The sequence below is a fragment of the Haplochromis burtoni genome, unplaced genomic scaffold (genome assembly GCF_018398535.1).
Source record: "Haplochromis burtoni strain Fernald_Lab_line unplaced genomic scaffold, NCSU_Asbu1 Contig_282, whole genome shotgun sequence".
Taxonomy (NCBI): Eukaryota; Metazoa; Chordata; class Actinopteri; order Cichliformes; family Cichlidae; genus Haplochromis; species Haplochromis burtoni.
The window spans coordinates 615955-638078 of NW_024582643.1; the positions used below are offsets into that span (position 1 = coordinate 615955).

Below are 22124 nucleotides of genomic sequence, written 5' to 3' on the forward strand. Positions count from 1 at the left end.
ACGCCCCTAATAATAGAAACGGGTGAGTTGTAAAAACATCCTTAGGTGTTATGAAGGTAGAAATGTTTTACAGAGACGAAACAGTTTGAGTATCAGGATGTAAACATGTTTGTTTTAACATGGAGTCTATGAGGACCGACTCACTGCTGCCTCTGCTGGACGTCAGAGGAACTGCAGGTTTGGCGCTTCAGCGCTTGCTTCATTAATCAGCTCCAGATTAAGCCTCATTAACACACACAACGCTGCAGTTGCACAGTTCGGCCACCTGGTGGCACTGGAGCACATACTTCTATTAATGTGCCCACAGGCTGGAAGCAGACTGGGGCTCTTATTTTGAAGAGTAACTCAGCTTTTAAAATGAAATATCTGCATTTAAAACAAGGAAAGAACTGAAACAGACCGTTAAACACATAAAACATCTAAACGATTATTATTATTATTATTATACGGTGACGCCACGTGACTCTGCAGTCCTTCGGGTCTGACGTCACCCCGCCCCCTCCCGCTCCTCTCCGTCTGACTCTGAATCCAACATGGAGAAATGAGGAGATGGGGCTCGTCCGGGGCCATCCGCACCGACACCAGCGCTCCATTTTCGGTCACCGCATTCCAGCCCGCTCCGGTGGGGGAGGAGGTGACGGAGGAGGCAAAAAAGGCGGAGGTGGAGGAGGTGAAGGAGACTGGATGAGCTCCACTGATTGAGGACTGGGAGGAGGAGGAGGTGTTGGGGGGAAACACTCACCGGGATTAACGCCGAGGAGGCGCGGAGGGAGCGGGGGAGGACCGGGCGCTGCTCCTGCTGAGGAAACATGAGCACCGCGCGCGCCGCCGCGGTGGGAGCTCCTTATGACCGGAGGTGAAATGGGAAACATGAGCGAGGACACGCGCCCGGACGAGTGAGTACCCACGAGAACAAACGGGCTCATCTTCGTCCTCCTCCTCAGAGGGAGCTGAACGTGAACCTCCTGCAGGAGCTCAGCAGCTCCTCCATCATCACATGAGTCATCCTCAGAGGCTGCACGTGCTCAGCCTCATCTGGGCAGGCGCAGGGTGGCTCAGTGTGACTCCGAGGCCCGCTGATTTCACACACGCGCGCACACACACACAGGATCACTGTGAGCCACCCACAGTGTGCCCAACATCAGGGTGGTGTTTGTGTGTGGTGGGGGGCTCATATTTGATAAAACCGTCACGAGCTAATGGTTTGTGCTCACAGGTGCAGCACAACTCTGCTGCTCCAATTGGTCTGACTTTTGACCTTTTGGAGGGCGGAGCCAAATGTGATTGGTCCCTTTTACAGCCCTGTGATTCATTCACTGCCTTAACGCAAGTTTTGTGCTGATCCGTACAGGCCGAGCGGCTGTGCTGCCAGGTGGGGGCGGTGTCCACCTCTGTGTCCCGTCATCCAATGAGCTGCAGAGTCTGCAGGTCTGAGCTTGGCGTGCTGTTTTTCATGGCTTCTCTACCTCCTTTCCCCGCCACTTGTAGCCAATCAGCATTCGCATTGCGCACAGCCCAGCTACACGCTGTTGGGGGTTTTGGAGGACTGTAAACTGTTGGCCGACACCACCGCAGTGCCATGAAGCAAGCATTACAGCGTGGCAGCAAGATAAGCGCTGCTTCGCTGTAATGCAGTAAACTCACCCTGTAATCAGTCTGTGGCCCCGCTGTCGGGCATCGGCGTCTCCTGCAGCTGGTAGACCCAGAGTGACCCTCCACAACTGATCCTGGACTGCAGTCCAGCAGGAACGAGAAGCTAGCTGGGACTGAGTTCTGCTACAGCAGTGTCCTGCTGTCCGTCCAGCCGGTGAGGAAGGAGCTGGAGCAAGCTGGGTAACAGTCAAATTTTCAAAATAAGAGAGCCACTCATTTTCCTCTGAGACAAAAGAACAGCATAACGCTCACAGCTTTGACCAATCAGGTGCCACATCCACCCACCTGATGGAGAACAGTCAGACCCTGAATACGAAACAGAAGGCTGAAGGATGTCCGGCGCTCGTATTCTGACTGTGCTTTCGGCTCATTACGCCTCCTCGATCATTCCCAAGCTCCTAAATCCTTCATCTTGGTAGTCGTCCAACCACATAGCAGCTTTCAGTTTGATGCTAGCTGATGGAGCTGACTGGAAGGTGAAGAGTCAGGGAACGATTTTCTGCTGGAACAAACAGGCTCTGTCTCTTTTGGTGTTTAGAGCGAGTAGTAACTTCCTGTAATCCCTCCAGAACCATCTGCAGTGTTTCATAGTACAAACAAACCACTGCTGTTTGAACCCGACTGAGACAAACCCAGCTTGGCTCTTTGGTTTGAATCGTGCTGAGGATGTTCGGGAGGTTTATCAGGGAAGCCAACTAGGAGCCGACACTGGGGTGGACCTGAACTTGCTGGAAAGCAAGTCAGATGGACATAAACAAAAACATATAAAAGTAAAGCATCTTTCACCACAGACAGCGCGGTCACAAAGCTCCTCGCCTGTCAAGTAATACGTGTAATTATTACTTTTACTGCAGTCTGCTGTTGTTGCTGAAAGCTGCTCTTATTTCACCTGATCAGGTAGTAGCCGAGCTTGGTATGGAGACACAGCTAGCCACAGCAAGTGATCAAGCGTCAGTGATTTAGCCTCGCACGGCGAGGGTTGAGTCTCCTCCTGCTAACATCATCATGTGACGTAGACGAGATGGAGTTTGAAAAAGTTGTTAATAACTTGGTAACATTAGAAAGGAAAGCTGTGATGATGATGATGGAGAGAGGACGGCAGCTCTGACCATGTCCATAAAACAGGAAGTTGGGCAGGTGCAGGCAGAGCACTTTCAGATTAAAACCCCTGTTGACAGTTAACCACGTCACACTCAGTCAGGCGTGTTATTGTTACTTCAGTGAAGATGTCGGCCTGCGGTTCTGTTAACAGTCCGAGTGGCCCAGAGGACGAGGCTGGTAGTGGGTCTGGAAGTGTGGCTGGTGGGCGGGGTCACCTGTGATGGCCGTGGTTTACCTGAGACAGGTGAAGAGTGCAGACAGGCAGCAAAGTGGTGTGAAATAAAAATACTCGTGTGTTACTAATGATGACCTTTGACCTTTCTCCAGCCTTTGCTCTGAAATGTTGGCACGGGCCGTGTCTCCTTGGAGACCTACTCTGAGGTCATGACCACACAGCCTTCTTCTGACAGGACGTTTCCTGATTGCACCCTGATGTTCGATGATCAGCGACGTTCTCAGGGACGACAGTCGGCTCGTTCGGGTCTCATCTGGGCTACTTTGGGCTCAGTCAGTGGAAACGTGTTTGACGGCAAACAGAAGACACGAAGGTCTGTACCTTCCTGGTTCTGGGTGGTGTAGATGCCAGCTTGATGTGCAGATGTGGGTCGCTATCAGTCGAGGCTATCAGGAAAGCTTGATGTATTGATCCTCCGATCGAGTGCTGTCCTCTTGTCTGTGATAGTGTCATGCTCAAACCTTCAGTCCTGCTGTTTAGCTCTGAGATTCTTCCCCGTTTCACCAAAGTGAGGGACTGTTTTTTTATCAACTGATGCTCCAAACCAGCCAACAGCGAGCTGACGCCTTCAGTCAGCTGTGACCTGACAGTCTGATCCAAAGACTTTGGCACCTCGTCGCGCTGCTCAGCGTTTGAATTTGTAAGTTTGTTCACTTACAAAGTAAGAAACAGACTCGTTTTTATGGCACTTTCATTTTAATGGAGAGAGAAAGAAACCAGCAAACAAACATCCAGAAAAACATCATCAATTGATTTGCGTGTTCTTTGGCTCGTAGTTGTGTTTCTGTTTCACCGATACGACAGATCGGTGGTCTTGGTGACGGTGGTCCCCGCTGTCTTCATTAACAAGCTCCTCCCACCACCTTGCTCATGATCATCCTCACCCCATCTTGCACGGTGGTTGATGTTAGCAGTGACAGCAGCTGCAGGTTAACGTCCTGTGCAGAATGAGGTTGTGCATCCCTGGCGCCGTCCCTTTAAGCGGGGAAAATGGAGAATCAGTCGGTGAGGGACCGAAATCCAGTGTGTGTGTGTGTGTGTGAGGATGTGGTGTCGGCAGCAGCAGATCTCAACAGCCTGTTGTCAATGGAGACGGATGGGACACGGTGACCGTGGAAACAGGATGTAGGAGAAAGCCAAGCAGGAGAGAGTCTCGATTTTCTTCGTCTTAATCCCGCCCCCGTGTTTAGTTTGAGCTTTTTGGGGGGTTTTTTTGGGGGGGGGGGGGTTAGCCGCTGGCAGGTTTCATGCCCCGCCTCTGTGAATTTGCTCTGACTGCAAGAGTCTGATCTGTGTGTCGCTGCAGAGGAAAAGAGGCTGTCCAACACCGCTCACATTCACCGTGCTATCGGTGTTATGCATTCTGATTGGACAGCGGTCCTGATGAGTGTGCTCGGTCTGGTCACATGATCTCCCACCTGCGGCTCTCCTCACAGGAGGAGAGCTCAGACTTCCTGTTTCTCTGTTGCAGTGATAGCTACATAGTGCGCGTCAAAGCGGTGGTGATGACCAGAGACGAGTCGAGCGGCGGCTGGTTGGCGCAGGACGGCTGCCTGAGCAGAGTGGGCGTGTGCAGACTGCTGCCGACCGAGCTGCTGGGACGTAACACGTTCCTGATCCACGGAGAACGTCTTAAAGACAAGCAGGTGAGCCCCGAGCCTCGGCACGCACCCTCAGCACCAGGACTCAGCTCCTGCAGAGGAGGGCGTCACATGACCCTGACTCTGGAGACAAATACCGCTTACTCTGTTATTATTATTAATAATATAACGTGAGCATTCACAGCTTCACTCTGATATATGAGACACGCTGCAGATGTCTCAGGCTCCTGTTTGAGACTCGGCAGCGTATCAAAGACTTTCTGCTGTGGGTCACATGTTTGTGCATGTTGGAGGGATTTCCCTCAGTGTTGGCTCATTACTCAAAGAAATGTCATTAATTACTCAGAGTACTTCAAAGTAACTCAGTATTTTACTTCATTTTACTTCATTACTTCTGCATTTCTCCATAAAATGTGCTGAAACTCGTTGTGTCATAATAGGGCGGCTCGATTATGGCAAAAATGATAATCACGATTATTTTCACTGAAAGTGAGATCTCGATTATTTGACGATATTTATTTAACAATAACAATGTGTTGAATAATGACTTTAAAAAATAATATAAAACAGTGCAAATGTTTGCAGTATAAGAAATAAATGAAAAATGTAAACATCTGTGTTTAGTGAGCTTTGCAGTGTTGCTCTGTGGTGCAGCTACACCGTAGCAAAGTTTACACACTGTGTCTACTTGACCCACGTCTGACTGAACCCACAATGTTTCCACACCACTGAAGTTTTTTACCTCTCTGCAACCAACGGCCGTCACTCTCCTCTCCAAATAACTTCTGCTTAGCTTTCCGAGCTTCCCTCGGGTCCTCTTATTGTTGTGACACGTGTTCGAAACGCAGAGAGGTGCGCTCGATTTGCCACACGGAGCAGCGCGAGAGTAAAGCGCGAGGGAGGGGCTAATAATCGGCTCAGTCATTTTTAATGATCGTTGAAAGCCCAGATCGTAATCGAGATTAAAATTCGATTAATTGAGCAGCCCTATGTCATCATCACAGTTTAACAACATGAGGTCACAGCCCCACACACCAACACGCTGCTCTGCGCTAAATCAAATCACCTTTATTGTCACATCACGTGTGCAGCTACACGGGTACAGCACATGCGAGTGAAATACTTGTGTGCGAGCTTCACAAGCGACAGAGGTGTGCAAAAAATACAATAACATAAAACAAGCAAAATATAAGGATGGTAATAAATATATGTACAATATAAGAGTGTATGCATTACTGGATGTGTGTACTAAATATGTTTTTCTACGTGTGTGTGTGTATTTTACATATTAAATAGAGTAAACAATAAATAAAATATACAGGTTGGTAGTTGCTAATGACACGCGTGATCGTTCTCTTAGTGTTTAGGTATGAACACAAAGCAAAGATGGAAACCAGCACGGTCGTCATGGTGATTCTACTGTAGAAACATGAACAGGTAGACTGTCATCAGTCTCTGACCTGTTGAAGTTCAGCTTTAACTCTGGGCTCTCGGCTAGTTTAGCACTAGCATGCTGTCTGTGCAGGTGCTTGTGTTAGCAGCATAATGCGGATGTTTCTTCATTATCTCGTCCTTTAGTCCAATAAAAATCAAAGTAGTGTCCACGTCCACGCAGACCGCCCCTATTTTCCTCTGAAATCAGCTGATTGTAGCACAAGTGCAAGAACCAATAAGCCGGATTGACATGCAAGCAGACTAACGGGTCCAAGGAATCAGACCACCGTCTCAGCTGCACCTCCATCATATTTTCAGAAAGGTTTTCGGGAGATGAACTATGGAATATGGGAGAAATTGTTCTTTTGTAAGATTTCAGTATCTCAAAGGTTTGATGATGAGTTTGGCTTCAGTTTAAGGGAGTGATAGAAAATATTTGTGAACGTGGAGGTCCTTTCCTTTGAACCCAAAGTAGTTTTTTCCATTATTAGATTCAGTCGTTGAGGTCAGAGGACTCTTTTGACGCTGTCGGTGTTTCTCGTTGCTGCCATGACATCGTTCTCGATAACACTGTTGTCTTCTTTGTCCGATGTCTTTGAAACCATCAGGTGATTCTTGAGTGCTTCTTAAAGAAGGATCTAGTCTACACGAAGGCCACGCCCACTTTCCACCACTGGAAGGTGGACAACAAGAAGTGTGGCCTGACTTTCCAGAGCCCGGCCGATGCCCGCGCCTTTGATCGCGGCGTGAGGAAGGCCTTGGAGGACCTAACCGAAGGTAGGTGGCGATAGCTTGAGCTCTGCCTCCATCTGGATTCACGTTGTAGCTCATCAGCTTCTCTGCTGTCTCACTCCAGGGTCGACCACGTCCTCGTCCACGCTGCAGAACGAGGCCGAGCTCGGCGACGATGACGTCTTCACGGTGAGTCACGTGACCCTCCAGCCCTTCACTGTGATGGTGGCAGGATCTGTGGAGGAGTCACTGGAGCTGGTATATTTATTTTTGTCTGACTGGGAGGACACGCATGTCCTCGCAAAGTGTGATGGACGGGAGGGCGTGGGTTTCCTGTTTATGGCCAGGAACATGTCCCCATCCTGTTTGGATTAGTCACAGATACAGCACAAGCAATCTGGTGATGGTGGGAAGGAAGAACTCCCGTTTACAGGAAAGCTCCGGCAGAACCAGGCTCAGAGCAGCCAGCCAAACACCCATAAACCCCTCCTGCCTGCTCCAGGAGCTGAAAGGCAAACCTGCGTGGACACCGTGGACTCGAGCTCTCGAGTTCATGCAGGTATAAACAAAACCGAGGAGGGCTTCCAGTCTTGGAGCTCTGTCAGTAACACAGGTGTGAGGTGTGCATGCTTTGATTCCCGGAGGTTTCAGTTACTCTCTGCAGGTCCTGACCTTTCTGTCCCGTCTGTCCATCATTAAAGAAAGCGGCGTATTGTTTCTGCAGGATGCCGGAGACGATTCAGTAATCCGTCAGTGAGCAGCCGGTTTACAACGCTGACCTCAGAGGAAGGAGCGTGGCTGCAGATCGTTTCAGTTCGGAGGATGGGTGTGTTTTCAAGGAAAATAGTTCTTGGAAAGAGCTCGACTGGGAGGCGCTCGCAGGACAGTGGACATGTAGACCAACACCAGCTGTCACAGTGCTTCCTGTCCTACAGATGGATGGAACGTATATGCTGCAGTGGACATGAAAAACTAGTTCATGCATTTATTACTTCCAGGCTGGACGACTGTAATTCATTATTATCAGGAAGTCCTAAAAACTCCCTGAAAAGCCTTCAGCTGATCCAAAATGCTGCAGCAAGAGTCAAATCAAATCACTTTTATTGTCACATCACATGTGCAGGTACATTGGTACAGCACATGTGAGTGAAATTCTTGTGTGCGAGCTTCACAAGCAACAGAGTTGTGCAAAATACAAGAATGGCTACATCTGAAACTAATAAATATATGTACAATATATAATAGTATATGCATTTCTGGATGTGTATACTAAATATTTTTCTACGTGTGTGTGTGTGTGTGTGTGTGTGTGTGTGTGTGTGTGTGGTGTGTGTGTGTGTGTGTGTGTGTGTGTGAGTTTTCCTAGAAAGGGAGGCAGAGCCTTCAGTTTTCAGGCCCCTCTTCTGTGGAACCAGCTTCCAGTTTGGATTCAGGAGACAGACACTATCTCTACTTTCAAGATTAGGCTTCAAACTTTCCTTTTTGCTAAAGCATATAGTTAGGGCTGGACCAGGTGACCCTGAATCCTCCCTTAGTTATGCTGCAATAGACGTAGGCTGCCGGGGATTCCCATGATGCACTGGGTGTTTCTTCTTCACTCCGTGTGTTAACAGACCTCTCTGCACTGAGTCATTAACTCATGCTGTGATTTGATGATATATATAAATAAACCTGAATTGAACTGAAGATATAAGACATGCCGAGAATGATAAGAATGAAAACGCTGTGCTCCTTTGAACTTAACCTGCTCCTGTCCAGGTGATGTGTTACTATGCTACAGTTACTATGGTGATTCAGGAAACTTTCCCTCGCTAATCAGGCTGCATAGCGCCTCCTCTGGAAACACGTTTCTCCTTTTCTCCTCCAGACTGCCACCGACAGCTCGTCCAACTCGTCCCAGAAGAGAGAGCCAGCGATGCGCACGCTCACCCCGCCCACCTTCTGTGAACCCCGCCGGCACCACTGCATCCTGGGACATTTGTATGAGCAGCATCGGCCCACTGAGCACTACTTCCTGGACCAGGTGAGTACGGTAAGAGCGAGAGTCTCGTTTCTAATTGGTCAGAATGATAAAGCGACTGTGCTGCTGATGTGACAGACAAACACCGCTTTATCCTACGCCGCCTTTAAACACGCTCCACCTCCTCCTGCAGGCGGTGCATATGTTTCCTCGTCACGTCAGCTTCCAGTTGGAGGACGAGGAGGTCGTACGCATCAACCCCCGCGAGCGGACCTGGCTCACCGGCTACGAGGACTACCGCCACGCCAACTCCTCACGCGACAAACTCGCCCAGCTCCACAACCCGGACACTTGCGTGCACTTTACCAAGAGCGAGCCGGCCAAACGCGACTACGCCTACCCGTATCCTCTGAGCTGCGACGGAAAACCCAGCTGCCTGGAGATGGGCGGCGGCCACAGGGCGGTGCTGACAGTGCAGCCGCGAGCCCCGGAGCTCAAAGGCAAACTGCGGAAGGAGGACACGCGCTCGCGCTGCGTTTACTGTCAGGACATGTTCGATCAAGAGGACAACGGGCGGGGCCGCTGCCACGAGGCGCCCGACCCCATTCAGACGTGCATCCGGCGCGTGACCTTCATGTGGTGCGCGGACAGCCTTCTGTACCACTGCATGTCCGATCCAGAGGGGGATTACTCAGACCCGTGCTCCTGCGACACCACCGACGAGCGTTTCTGCCTGCGCTGGACGGCGCTGGTGGGCCTGTCGCTGCTGGCTCCCTGCATGTGCTGCTACGCCCCCCTCAGGGCGTGCTACCGCTGCGGCGTGGCCTGCCGCTGCTGCGGCGGGAAACACAAAGCTGTGGGCTAAGGCGTTGCAGGCCCCGCCCCTTCCACAGTGACAGCTAGGAAGCAGGAAGCGGGGCGTTGGAGGTCCCTGTGATTTCTACGTTGTTGTCGTTTTGTCGTCGTTGTCGGTCTTCATAACTCCAGCTGCATCTCGACGTGCAGAAGCTTCTGTATGAGTCTTACATGATCAGTACGTTTACGCAGACGTTATATTTTTACACTCATGTGTCCAAGCGGCCGGACGCGTGGGTGTGTCTGTATGAATGTTGCTTTAGCGCCACCCACACGCTGCACCACCCGTCACAAAGTCAGCGGCTTCACTCACTGCTGTTAGCCGAAAAAAGCTTTGTAAAGCTGGAGAATCACGTGAATCAGCGAACACGGTGCTCCTGATGCTGAGCTAACCAAACCCTAACTCAAAGCTAAGGGGTCAGAGGTCGAGCCCCTGTTCTCTGAGGGTCATACCGTTAACACAAACCAAAGAGAGACCAACAAAAGTCTACAGCTGCCGTGTTACTAAGCCTCGTGAGGTTTCAGCTTCGTGACGACGCACTCACTACAAAACGTGCACGCGTCATATCCTCGCCGTCCGTCTGTGATCGCGTGAAAGCCGCTCGTTGAGCTCTCAAACTCCAATGAAGAGCGTTCACGTTGAGTCGAGAGCGCATTTGTTCTCGCCGCTCGTCACGTTTCGAGCTGCAATGGCGCTGGACATCGGCTCGCTCGCCTTTCACTTCAAAGAAAACGTCATTGGTCCATTTCCTGGACTACGCAGCGTCCACCTTCGTTTTCTTGACGGCTGCCACGACTCTTCATCATCTGCGGCGATCCTGTGATGGCGTACGTCACCTGATTTTGACTCGGACATACGCAGCCGTGTATGTTTGATTTATTCGTGCGTATGTAAAATACAAACATTTCATTGCTTTGGTCTCGCCAGCCGTATACGACCCGGAGGCCGAGGTTGCCCAACCCTGCTCCAGTGTATTTCCTAGTCCACAGTCGGCCAATCAGCACTGTTCTTCACCCTCATTGGTTGTTACCGAATACCGAAGCTGCTTCAAATGGTAAATGGCCTGTATTTGTACAGCGCTTTTACTAGTCCCCTCTAGGGACCCCAAAGCGCTTTACACACCCAGTCATCCACCCATTCACACACTGGTGGAGGCAGCTACAGTTGTAGCCACAGCTGCCCTGGGGCAGACTGACAGAAGCTGCCATATCACGCCATCAGCCCTTCTGGCCAACGCCAGTAGGCGGTAGGTGAAGTGTCTTGCCCAAGGACACAACGACCGAGACTGTCCGAGTCGGGGCTCGAACCGGCAACCTTCTGATTACAAGGCGAACTCCCAACTCTTGAGCCACGATCGCCCAACAGAGTAGAGCAGAGTTCCTGCCGTCAGTACAAGTGGCTGACTTTGATCAGTTTGATGGTGAAACATGTGTTTCACTGTGCTGGGAGCTCTGGTTTCTGATCCTTACAGTGGGTATTTAACTGGTTTCAGGTTAACTGGAGCAGGCAACCCAGCAGGTCTGACCAGTGTGATGATGACCATTTCTAGAGACAGAATGATGATGAGCGAAGCACTTCCTCAGTCCTGATCACACCTGAGAGTTTCCTTTAATCGCAAATTTAGGATCCGATGCGCTCGGGTGCGGTCTGCGTGCATCTACCACTGCGGGCAGTCTGTGGTCCGGGAACGCCCCCACGGACACCCCAGGCACTGTCAGTGGGGGTGTTCGTGCTGCATGCTGCAGGTGATGCCAGCTCGCTTAAAAAACCTTCCAGATGCATCGAAGTAAAAATGTTGAATCCTTGAAGGTCCCGGGGCGCAGGAAGCTCTGCGTCGCGCAGCAGACGAGAACACTGCGCTGAACACAACAGCTGGTCTGAAGTTTAGTGACGCGGACGTGTCGCTCGATGTCAGAAGAAGAGATTTCAATCTGAACAAATAACGAATCGTGGAGATCATCCGCTGGCGCTCTACTGTTCAGAACATCTGCAGCGATGTGGTTTCTCCACTTCACGGCCAAAAGCTCTCGACTATTAAAACTCTCAGAATAATGTTTTAATGCAGCTGGAAGATGATCCTGGTGTCACATGTCGGTGCAAAGACGACCCTTCATATCCCCTGACCTGTTTAAACTTTTTAAAATTCCCGTCCCCCAAGACGCTTTGTTGGCTCTGTGCATGGGTCACGTTGGCCCCTCCCACACGCTCTTACTGTCTGCTGACATCATGACCCGGTGATGTCCAGCGGACTCTATTTTTAGTTTACGGCTGACGTCAGAATCTAAACGGTGCCGCCTGTAGGCTGAGAGCAGTATTACAGTCTTGTGACGTCATCCAGTAATAAATATGAACAGCAGGTGTGAAACAGTAAAAGTCTATTTTATAAAACTGACCTGTAATATAAACGATTTCATTATGAGCTTCATTTTTATAGAAGACGTGTAGCTGTCGTCCGTGACGTGAAACATACGATCAGCCTGTAAGATCCCACGCCGCCGCCGCCGCTCAGCAGGATCGCCCGTCTGTCCGACCTGCGTCTCTGCTGACGTGTCCCTCGTGTGTTTTCCTGTCTGTGGCGAGGAAGGTGAACTGAAAGCAGTGTCTTTGTTTGTTAAAGGAAAGTGCCTGAAGCCTCCTCTTCATCCTGTCCTGATGTACGTTTCCCTCAATCATGTGTAAAGAATATAAGGTGAATTCATAAGTTTGTCTTTTTATATATAATTCACATTTGTACCTATGTAAAAAAACAAAAACACAAAAAGATTCTATATAAATCTATGTATCAGGTGTATGATGTACATTTTCAGTTCTATTTTTTTATTGTTTCTATTATGTGAGTGAGCCGAGGAGATGAATAAACACAAATGTCATCTGGAAATGAAAGGAAACCACTCGGATGGTCAGTCTGTGCGTCTGTCAGGTTGTGGGAGTGGCCTAAAGCATCAGCTTGTGCGTGAGCACGCTGTGAGCAGACGAACGCTTACAGTCAAGAAGTCCCCGAAAATCCTTTCGTACGGTTTCTCTGGGAACAGTTTCCGTGTGTGCAAACATCTTTCCTTTATGAAATATGAAAAACTTCCCACCTGACCACGTGAGATGTGCAGTAAAAATTCCTTTTAGCAGGAATATTGAAATGCTTCAGCTCCCCTCGGTCATCAGTTTTACACAAAAACATCAATTACAAATTCCTTTTAGCGAAGCTTGGAGCTCAGCTGAAGACACGGTTGAAGTTCCTGAAATATTCGGATGGACCAAATCCACGTGAGCTTCATTGGAAAGGCTCGGTCAGTGTCCATAATATTCAGCTGATTCTGCAGGTGTCTGTGGGTTGGGTACTTTAGCATCTAGCTAGCCCTGCAGAAGAGGAGCGAGCATGAAGGCAACACGTGGCAGGTAATTTGAAATGTGGCGTTTCTACAAACATCACAAACTTTGTCTCAGTGTGTTGCAGCTAAAGGTCCAGCTGCTTATTTCACAGGGAGAGACCAGACAGAGATGGACAAACATGAGAGAGGACAGGAGAGGAAGAGGAGAGCTTAGAGTTAAAGGAAGGACGCTCATTTAAAGCTCACGTGGAAGTTGTTGTGAAATCTGTACGTGTCACATTATGTTTGTTCATAAAGCTGCGGATAAACAAACTGAGGCAGAGTAACGGTTATTTAAAGGCTGCTGTGCAGGACGTCTGTACTGTTGCCAACCCCGCAGAAGTGTCAACAGCTCTAAGACTGAACATTCAAGAATATTTGTAGTTTATCCAAAAAATCCTTTTAGTTTTTTCTTTACAGAAGCCAGGTTTGTGTAAAAGTTTGTTCATCCTCAGCTGAGGGAACTCGGTTACCATGGTAACCCCACCTGCTCTCTGACTCCTCCCCTCCTGCTGCACCTGCACCAGCTGACTGACCCTCAGAGTGGGCAGAACTTTTTAAAATCTCTGAAATCACAGCTGATCGTTTCTAATCATCCAGTCGACGATATACGAGGACTGATCAGTGATTGGTTATCAGCTCAGGATCATCACTGGAGGCTGAGCGCTCACCTGGATCACCTGGTCCTGGTTGTCCGGTCTTCATCTTTTTATGGATTTTGCATTTTTTGTGTTTGAAATAATCAGAGACAGGAAGTGACACAAAATTCAAAACCTTCAACTAGAGTGTAATGAAGACCAGGAACAGGACAGAGCTGAGGTACGGAGGTCTGAGAGTGCCACAGAAGCCTTTAGTGCTCAGAGTTTAAAGGTCTTTGTGGAGGAAGATTACTTTCTATTCCATCTTTAAGAAAAACTTAAAAAGCAGAAAGAGTTTTTACTTTTCTGCAACTTAAATGTTTTCACCGTCTTGCAGCCGTTTGGCTGTGGGGACGTACGGATTTGGAGGGAACCTGCAGCAGCACCTGTGCTGCTCCTCTCGTCCCCCAGTGTACACGCAGACTCCTCTGTAGCAGAGGTTTGGGGCATCGAGCGCCCGTCCTGTTGGAGGCGCTGTCGCCTCGCTCAGGGATGGCACGCTGAGGTTTGCCGGATGTTCTTCTGACTCTGCGAGCGGTGTGCACGGCTGTACCCACAGGACCAGCAGACCAGGTTCAGCCTGTGGTGCCTGGTCCCGTCTCTGCCCTCGTGCAGGGCCTGAGGTACGTCTTGCCAGACATTTTATGAACAGGAAGCATTGTTAAAGCATTACATGTGACACTTTATTTTGACAGGAACTTCCTGTTTATGACCCTTTAATAAAAACTGTAGTTTATGTGCGACATTTATGTTGTGCAACACTGAGGGTCGCGGGAGCCTGCGTACGATACGTACGTGTGGTTTCTGACACTCGAGCTAACTTCAGACCCTCCGTCTGCTCGCACAGGAAGCTTCTTGAGATCTGATTGGTAACCAGGTGCTGCCCTCTAGCCTGCTCCAGTGCAGGTCACATGTGCAGCACCAGTTACCATGACAATGTTGAATGACATTAAGGTGGTTTTACCTTCATTTGTTTCTGGTTTAAGCGGCCTGAAGCCTAATAAAGTGAGCGCTGGGCGTGCCCAGGTGTGAGCTCTGACAGGAAGTAAAGAAAGACAGCAGGAGCACGAGCAGTTATCAAAGATCTCCTTCATGGTTTAATATTTGAATTTGTGCCACAAAAACGTCACGTCCGCAGCCACAAATCACGTGCTGAGATTTCTACGTGCAGCGCGTCGCCGCCGCTGCTCTACTCTGCAGATCATACATGTATGTATAAATATGTACAGTTTGGAGCTTCTTCTTCAGCAGGGCTCTTCTCCGGGCGTGGTTGTGCTGTAGGTGGAGAAACATGGGCGAAGGAACCCGTCCAGATGCAGCACATGCTTATGGGCGCGTACAGGAATGTTAGGGGGGGGTGGAGTTCTCAGCCAACAACACGAGAGCGCCGAAGGCAAGAATGTGACGAGGGTCTGCGGCCTGAAGGCACGGCGTTTTCAGGGCGGCCCTGTGAAGTTGGATCAGTGGGGGCGGGGGCGGGCATGCATGATGCTGGTTTAAGCATGTGCTTCACTGGGCGGGCCGAATAACTCGAGCTGTGAGAGGAGACGGGGGCGGGGCTTCACTGTTAAAAATGGGACACGTCGCTTTACTTTTAGGAAATTAGAAGAAAGCCCGGTGTGGGTGGGGGCGAGGGCGGGGTCTTTGACAAAGGGGTGGGGCCTGGTGGAGCTGCACACACAATTACAAACCACTCAGTCTCTCTCTCACTCGTGCTGTCTCATTCTCTCTCTCTCTCACACTCTGTGGTTGCCATGGTTACATTGAGACTCAGGGGTGGGGCGGGTTCGGCGTGTGGCGGTTTCGGGCCTCAGCAGCAGCCCCCAGATGAGGTGTTGACTGGCTTGCTCTGGATCTTGACGTTGGACTTCTCGGCGGCGCCGGCCGTGGCGCCCGGGCCCATCCGCTTCTTGATCTCGGCCGCCATGGTCATGAAGGCCTGCTCCACGTTGGTGGCGCTCTTGGCGCTCGTCTCCAAGAAGGGGATCCCCAGGTTATCTGCAAACTCCTGCAGAGGGAGGAGGGGCACACTGTGAGTGGATCGCTTCACATCAAACACATATTTTAATATATTTTATTGTTTACTCTATTTAATTTGTAAAATATGTGTACACACACACACACACACACACACACACACACACACACACACAAAAATATTTAGTATACACATCCAGTAATGCATATACTATTATATATTGTACATATATTTATTAGTTTCAGATGTAGCCATTCTTGTATTTTGCACAACTCTGTTGCTTGTGAAGCTCGCACACAAGTATTTCACTCACATGTGCTGTACCAGTGTACCTGCACATGTGATGTGACAATAAAAGTGATTTGATTTGATTTGAAAAACAGCTGCAGTTCCTCTGACGTCCAGCAGAGGCTCCCACAGTGACTCAGACCCCTCAGACCCCATTTGTCCGTCGCACAGCTGGAACACGGGTTACTGCGGCTTTTAAACTGACGCGTTCTCACGCTCCTTCTAAGGAAGTCGCAAAACCCGCAAACAGTTCAATTCATCAGACACAGATTCATGAGTCACAGGTGTAGAGCTCAGCAGCCACGAGTGGGACCACCGAGAGCTGAAGTGGGTCGCTCTCATGCTGCAGAGCCGTGTACAGGTGCGGGCGCCGTCTGAAGCGCGTACGTGCTGTTGTTTGTCTGTTTGGACCAAAGCTATACTTGATACTGTTTCTGTGCCAATCAAAAAACAGATGAATCGTCTGGTTCCTGGAGTAAGTGATCTGCTGCCAGCTCAGCATTTCCAACGCCATCCACGTTTGCGGAGGGAAGAAACGGTAAAAACAGCGTCTTCTAAGGACGGCGGTCGAGAGCGCTCGCTGCTTTCAAGCAAAAGCCAAACAACTCCACGCTTTCCTATTGGTGGAAAAATAAAAACCAATTTAAATCAATGATATGGCAACATGGCGCTTGGTTGTTTAGGAAGACTGGGAAGTTTTAAGAGTGACAGCGGCGAGAAGGAGCGAGCGAAAGAGAGTTTTAAGACGTGAGCGATTTGGCGTGTTTGGAGTGTGTAGTTCTGTTGTGTGTCAGAACAATGCTGAATGTCACCCTCAGGCCTGCAGGTATCAGGCTGTGATGTTCTCCTTTATCTTACAACGGACAGAAAGTAAAAATTAAAAATCATTTGTGTGACTTTGATGCAGAACAGCTGATTGTTCTGTAAATAGTTTGGAAAAACGCCTCGGCTGCAGTTTTAAGTAAATAGCAACAAACTGTTGTTTACAAAACGTGTGTATGGGTTTTAAAATGTACAATTTCTATTTGTACTTCAAGTTATGAAAATGATTTGTTAATGTTTGTGGTTGTTACAGTAAAATAGAACTTTTTTCTGCTCTGATTTGATGTTTCCAGCCTGACCTTAGATCAGTTGTGCTGACTCAGTGTGTCCAAAGGAACCGTAAACATGAGTTTGTGCTGAAAACAGTGACAACAAACAAGGTGAAATGTGGAGGTCAAAGAGGTCAAATCCAAAGTAGTGACAAACGGCCGGGTTTACCCGGGGGACTGACGTGTGTCACGTGTGTGGAGTGTAACTGCGAGGAGGACCCGTGTTTTTTCTCCGTCACGCGCCGCCTTTGACATAAATATAACTCCATAATCTTCATCATCAGAGGTCAAAGGTGGAGGAACTCTCAGCACAGGCCTGATGACACAGCGAGTGTCGGCGCAGCAGCTTCCTCCTCTTGTGCTGACTCTGCATCTACTTACTCATGTTTTCTACTTCCTGACACGTGGCGGCAGCGTGCTGATGGCTGACCCCAGAACAGTCCCTTCTATCCTAACTGACCTACGGACGCCGAGCGCTTCTGTCGCCCACTGATGGAAGACTGTGACCTCTTACCTTAGCTGTGGTGTAGTCCACGACCTTCTTCGTTGTGAGGTCACACTTGTTGCCTACTAGCAGCTTGTTGACGTTCTCGCTGGCGTAGCGGTCGATCTCCTGTAGCCACTGTTTGACGTTGTTGAAGGACTCCTGAGGACAGAGACGTGAACACAGAGCTTTTCACACTGCCGACAGCCGCCTGCAGGGGGCGGTGTTTACTCCACTCATTTCACAGTTTCATACACAATTATGCCAAATACCCAACAGACAGCCCCTCCCTGACCCCACCTCACTTCCTGCGCGTGTTCAGAGTGCGTGCATGCTCCTGTACATACGGTGCAGGCAGGAACCAATCCTCCGCCTCCCTGCACACCTTTGTGAATCTGTGTGTCTGACATTAAACAGCAAGTTTAACATTGGGTCTGTCCCGCATGATGGGAGCCGTCCAACAGAACAGAAACACGTCAGGTTGGCTGCTCGCTCAGCGAGGCTGCTGCAGGGCGTGTTCCTGTGTCAGGCTGCATTGTGTGTCTGAACTTGTCCGGCCGGTTTTCTCGCTGCTCTTCAGTCGCTGTGTTTGAGCTGCGAGCGAAGCTGAACATCTACTGGCCAATGAACACGAGATGGGAAGGGTCTGAAGACTGAACTTTCAAAATAAGAGCACTGGCCATTTTCCACTACGGAACAGATGAAATTAACAAAAATAATCTATATCAAGACAAGTGAGCAGGAAGTGCAAAAACGACATAAAACATCTAGATCCTGGCCCTCAGTTAGCTTCTGACCAAGGCTTTTATTTTGGTAAGCTGGACATGTGAGAAGCAGCTCATCCCTCCTTCAGGGTGCCTCCCCCCCACCCTGCTCATCAATGACTGACTGGACCTGTTGGAGACTCACAGACGTCTCTGTCGCTGAAACCATCAGCAGCTTATAAAACATGCTGCTGATGAGCACTTCCTGTATCTGAGCAGATGTTACGGGTCAGAATCGAACTGTTTGTATTTCCTTCATCAGCGCCGCTAGTTGAGCTTCTGTTATTACCACCGAGCCTTCAGACTGTTTTTATCATGTGTTTGGACTGCGGGAGGGAGCCGGAGAACAAACACAGAATCCACGCAGGAAGCACCAGCTGGAGCCTTCCTGTTGTGAGGCGGCGGTGCTGACTGCCACAGATTAATATGTAGCTCTTATAACCGTGTATCAGAAAACATAACAAGCTTTAAAGTGAGTGCATGCTGAGTTTTAGGGCTGCTGTCAGGTACCGACACCGTGAGCAGCTGTCCCGGGTCATCAGCCACGTTGAGCCCTGCTGCACACCACACACGTCACGCTTTGAGCGCCGTCGGCACTCACCTGGTCTGTCACATCGTAAACCACAATGATGCCGTGAGCTCCTCTGTAGTAACTGGACGTGATGGTGCGAAAGCGCTCCTGACCCGCCGTGTCCCACTGAGGAGGAAAAGCAGAGCGTCAGTCAGAACAGAGTGACATCATCACCGCGTGTGACCAATCGTGTGCTTACAATCTGCAGCTTTATGGTTTTCCCGTCCAGCTCGATAGTCCTGATCTTGAAATCCACGCCAATGGTGCTGATGTAGCTCTCTGTGTACGTGTCATCCTGCGCACGCACGCACGCACGCACGCACGCGCACCACACACACACACACACACACACACACGCACGCACACACACACACGCACACACACACACGCGTGAGTCTGTGCTACAAAATGCAGTTTACCATGACAACATTGTGTCAGAAACACTCACTGCAAACCGGAGCAGGAGACACGACTTTCCGACCCCAGAGTCCCCGATCAGGAGCAGTTTGAATAAATAGTCACTGTGAAGACAGAAAACATCATCATTACACACACGCGTCACACTGCTGCCAGTCTTTATGAGTGTGTGTTTGGTGTGCATGCTCCTTTAAAGAAAACAAGTCCAACAACACACAGCTGCTTCCGTGCTGGACTTTTACTGTGGGCGGGGCTTCACACACACACACACACACACACACACACACACACACACACACACACACAGGAAAGCATGAGGCAAGATAATGTGTTCCTCAGGACTAACAGGTGTTTTTACCTGCAGACACTTTAGTGACACAGTCTGGAAGAACGTGTCTGAACAGACTTTGTTCAATTAACGATAACGAGTCAGATGTTGACTTTGATTAAAAACAAGGAGTGACATCATAATCATAATCAGTCATCAACATTAATACTCATATTATTCTGTTAATAATCTCCCATTATTACTACATTACCTGCTATAACACAGAATATTTAATTGTTCTGTTTTGACTTTATTTGTTACTCAAATATTTGATATGCTGACAGCAGAAGTCTGTTATTAAGTTATAAGCGACAATGATGATGTTTCAGCTGCAGTAACACAGGATGAACGAAGCCTGTGTGTGTGTGTCCTGTACCTCACACACACATGAACACAGCAGGAACGCTGAAACTCCTGTTCATACTTTAAGTAAACAGGCTTTGTGTATCTTAATGTGTGATAATGTTCAGCAGCCCTTTGACTTGACTAAACGATCAAAGTACTGTGGATTCTAGTTAAAGTACACCATGGGGGGTTAAACGCCCGATTGGTTAATCGATTATCTGATGGATCAGCTGTTCGTTGGTGTCAACTGCAATGAAGTAACAACATATTACCCAATAACGGGCAGACTTCCTGTTTGCGGCGCATACGTCACACCCAGCCCGGTTCGGTTCGGGTTCACTGACGGAGCTGAAACCCGAACCCCGGGCCTGACACTGGAATCGAACCAAGTGAGCCGAGCCTGTGGGTCAATAACACACCCTGACCGTTAAGCTACGTAGCTGCTGTTAGCATGCTAGTGGCTAGCGTCTCTGACAAACTGTTAGCGAAATCGAAAAATCCGCCGGTTCAGGCGCACGGAGCCCGGACAACCGTGTCATTAGGCAGCCCTTTGGTGTTATATCTGAGCGCTGTCACTCGGTCTACGCTGCGTTCACAGCCCGTTAACGGAACTGAGAGACAAAGCAGTGGACGGTCATCTTCAGTCCGCCCGGCTAGCTTGCGCTTTCATTAGCTTAGCTTAGCATAGCTCCTCGGCTAATCTTCCAACTCCGCCGGAACGGTCACAGCCGACATCAAACTGACACTTACTATTCAGGATTCATCGTTGACTACAGGCTCAGAACCGTCACTGCGGTGGATTCAGCTGCAGGTCGTCGCGGATTAATCTGTAACTGGCCTCGCAGTGAAGAAAAAACACCGTTTTTTCTGATGGAGTGGCTAAACTGCCCGTCGCAGCCAGAACAGCATAATCGAATCAAATATGGCTGTCTCACTACCTACCCGGAAACGCCGCAGATTGGAATCATGGGTAATGTAGTTCTGTGAAGATGGGCGTTTACACGTCGTCAAGACACAAACAAGATGACGTGTTATACTTAAAACGTATACATATATTTTTAACGTGCGCTATTATATTATATTTTATTATTTAGGCAGTTTTTGCCAGGTATACGTTGCTGTGTTGATGTGTGATACATTCATTCTTTAGACGACCCAGCCCTGGTGATGAGTGGCGAGACAAGCATGAGGATTTTGGGTGTAGTTTCCGTCTGAGTGAAGAACTCTGTAAAGATGTACATTTCTTGTTAGTTATCAGTTCATTTAGATTATGTTTGTCTGTATCAGGATGACCAACTTAATGTTCCCAGGGGGCCACATTAGACGGGGCTGATGTGGAGAGACACAGTAAAAAGCTGAACTCAGTTCTGCTCAATATTCTTTTAATCTCTTAAAGTGCTGCTGGATAGTGACACTGACATTTTACAACTATGTAATTACCATTTCTCAAAACAAAATAAAATTCGCAAAATTTCAGAGACTTTTAACTTGAAGTGTTTCTGTTCTTTTTCTTGTTCAGTGAGAGAAATCATCCTGAAAAAGTGCGTTAAAGTCAGCTTCACTGTCACTGAGAGACTGTGTGTTGTTAAACTCTATCACTGACAATGTTTGTTCACGTGTGAAGGTAGAGCCAAACAGAACCCGAATCTTCTGAGCATGTGTGATAGGTTTCCTCTTTGAAAGAAGAATAAAGATCCAGTGCTGATGCTGACTGGACGTGCCGACAGCACCTACCTCCCTGATATGGTCTCTCTCACTGAGTGCATTGCTGGCAGCACCTCATAATCTCAAACTCTTTGGTCATCACGCACACACAAATGCATAACTGCTTTGTGTCACACGGGAACTGAGAGTCAAAGTAAAACGTCATTAATGTCACTGATAATTTAAAATCAGTGTCCTCATATGTAGAGCAGAGACTGGCATGTTCAGTAGGCCTGGATTGGCTCTGTAATCACAGGTCATTTTACATGCTGCCGAGTTCTTTCTTCATTATTATCAGGAAGTCCTAAAAACTCCCTGAAAAGCCTTCAGCTGATCCAAAATGCTGCAGCAAGAGTCCTGACAGGGACTAGAAAGAGAGAGCAGATTTCTCCTGTTTTGGCTTCCTGTTAAATCCAGAATTCAAAATCCTGCTCCTCACATACAAGGTCTTAAATAATCAGGCCCCATCTTATCTTAATGACCTTGTAGTACCATATCACCCTATTAGAGCACTTCGCTCTCGCTCTGCAGGCCTACTTGTTGTTCCTAGAGTATTTAAAAGTAGAATGGGAGGCAGAG

General features: G+C 48.9%; 2 protein-coding genes across 5 annotated transcripts; one reads left to right on the forward strand and one right to left on the reverse strand.

Moving 5' to 3' along the window:
* Positions 1 to 469: 469 nt before the first annotated feature.
* Positions 470 to 10736, forward strand: spred2a (sprouty related EVH1 domain containing 2a). 4 transcript variants are annotated; one of them, XM_005940496.3, is made up of 6 exons: positions 470 to 896; positions 4461 to 4635; positions 6633 to 6801; positions 6881 to 6945; positions 8624 to 8788; positions 8910 to 10736. In XM_005940496.3, the coding sequence occupies exons 1-6, from the start codon at positions 847 to 849 to the stop codon at positions 9579 to 9581; spliced, it is 1296 nt and encodes a 431-aa protein (XP_005940558.1). In that variant the 5' UTR covers positions 470 to 846; the 3' UTR covers positions 9582 to 10736. The 4 variants fall into 4 exon arrangements, with proteins under 4 accessions (XP_005940558.1, XP_005940559.1, XP_014194952.1 ...); XM_005940497.3 differs by having other exon boundaries at positions 471 to 896; positions 8624 to 8779; XM_014339466.2 differs by lacking the exon at positions 470 to 896 and having other exon boundaries at positions 4019 to 4635.
* A 3913-nt stretch (positions 10737 to 14649) lies between these two features.
* Positions 14650 to 20786, reverse strand: LOC102296020 (ras-related protein Rab-1A). The gene is made up of 6 exons (XM_042227825.1): positions 20592 to 20786; positions 19200 to 19272; positions 18951 to 19046; positions 18782 to 18877; positions 17447 to 17578; positions 14650 to 15583 (listed from the first exon to the last, which is right to left on the reverse strand). Exons 1-6 carry the CDS (start codon positions 20603 to 20605, stop codon positions 15386 to 15388), a joined length of 609 nt encoding a protein of 202 aa, XP_042083759.1. The 5' UTR covers positions 20606 to 20786; the 3' UTR covers positions 14650 to 15385.
* Between the last annotated feature and the right edge of the window lie 1338 nt (positions 20787 to 22124).

Bases quoted from the DNA above. Each gene is read 5' to 3' on its own strand.
- spred2a (XM_014339466.2), top strand. From the start codon at position 4,396: ATGATCTCCCACCTGCGGCTCTCCTCACAGGAGGAGAGCTCAGACTTC. The intron at 4,636-6,632 runs GTGAGCCCCGAG...TGAAACCATCAG, and splicing joins AACGTCTTAAAGACAAGCAG to GTGATTCTTGAGTGCTTCTT. The intron at 8,789-8,909 runs GTAAGAGCGAGA...CTCCTCCTGCAG, and splicing joins TCCTGGACCAGGTGAGTACG to GCGGTGCATATGTTTCCTCG.
- LOC102296020 (XM_042227825.1), bottom strand. The intron at 19,047-19,199 runs GTGAGTGTTTCT...GTGCGTGCGCAG, and splicing joins GTCTCCTGCTCCGGTTTGCA to GATGACACGTACACAGAGAG. The intron at 15,584-17,446 runs GTAAGAGGTCAC...CTCCCTCTGCAG, and splicing joins TGGACTACACCACAGCTAAG to GAGTTTGCAGATAACCTGGG.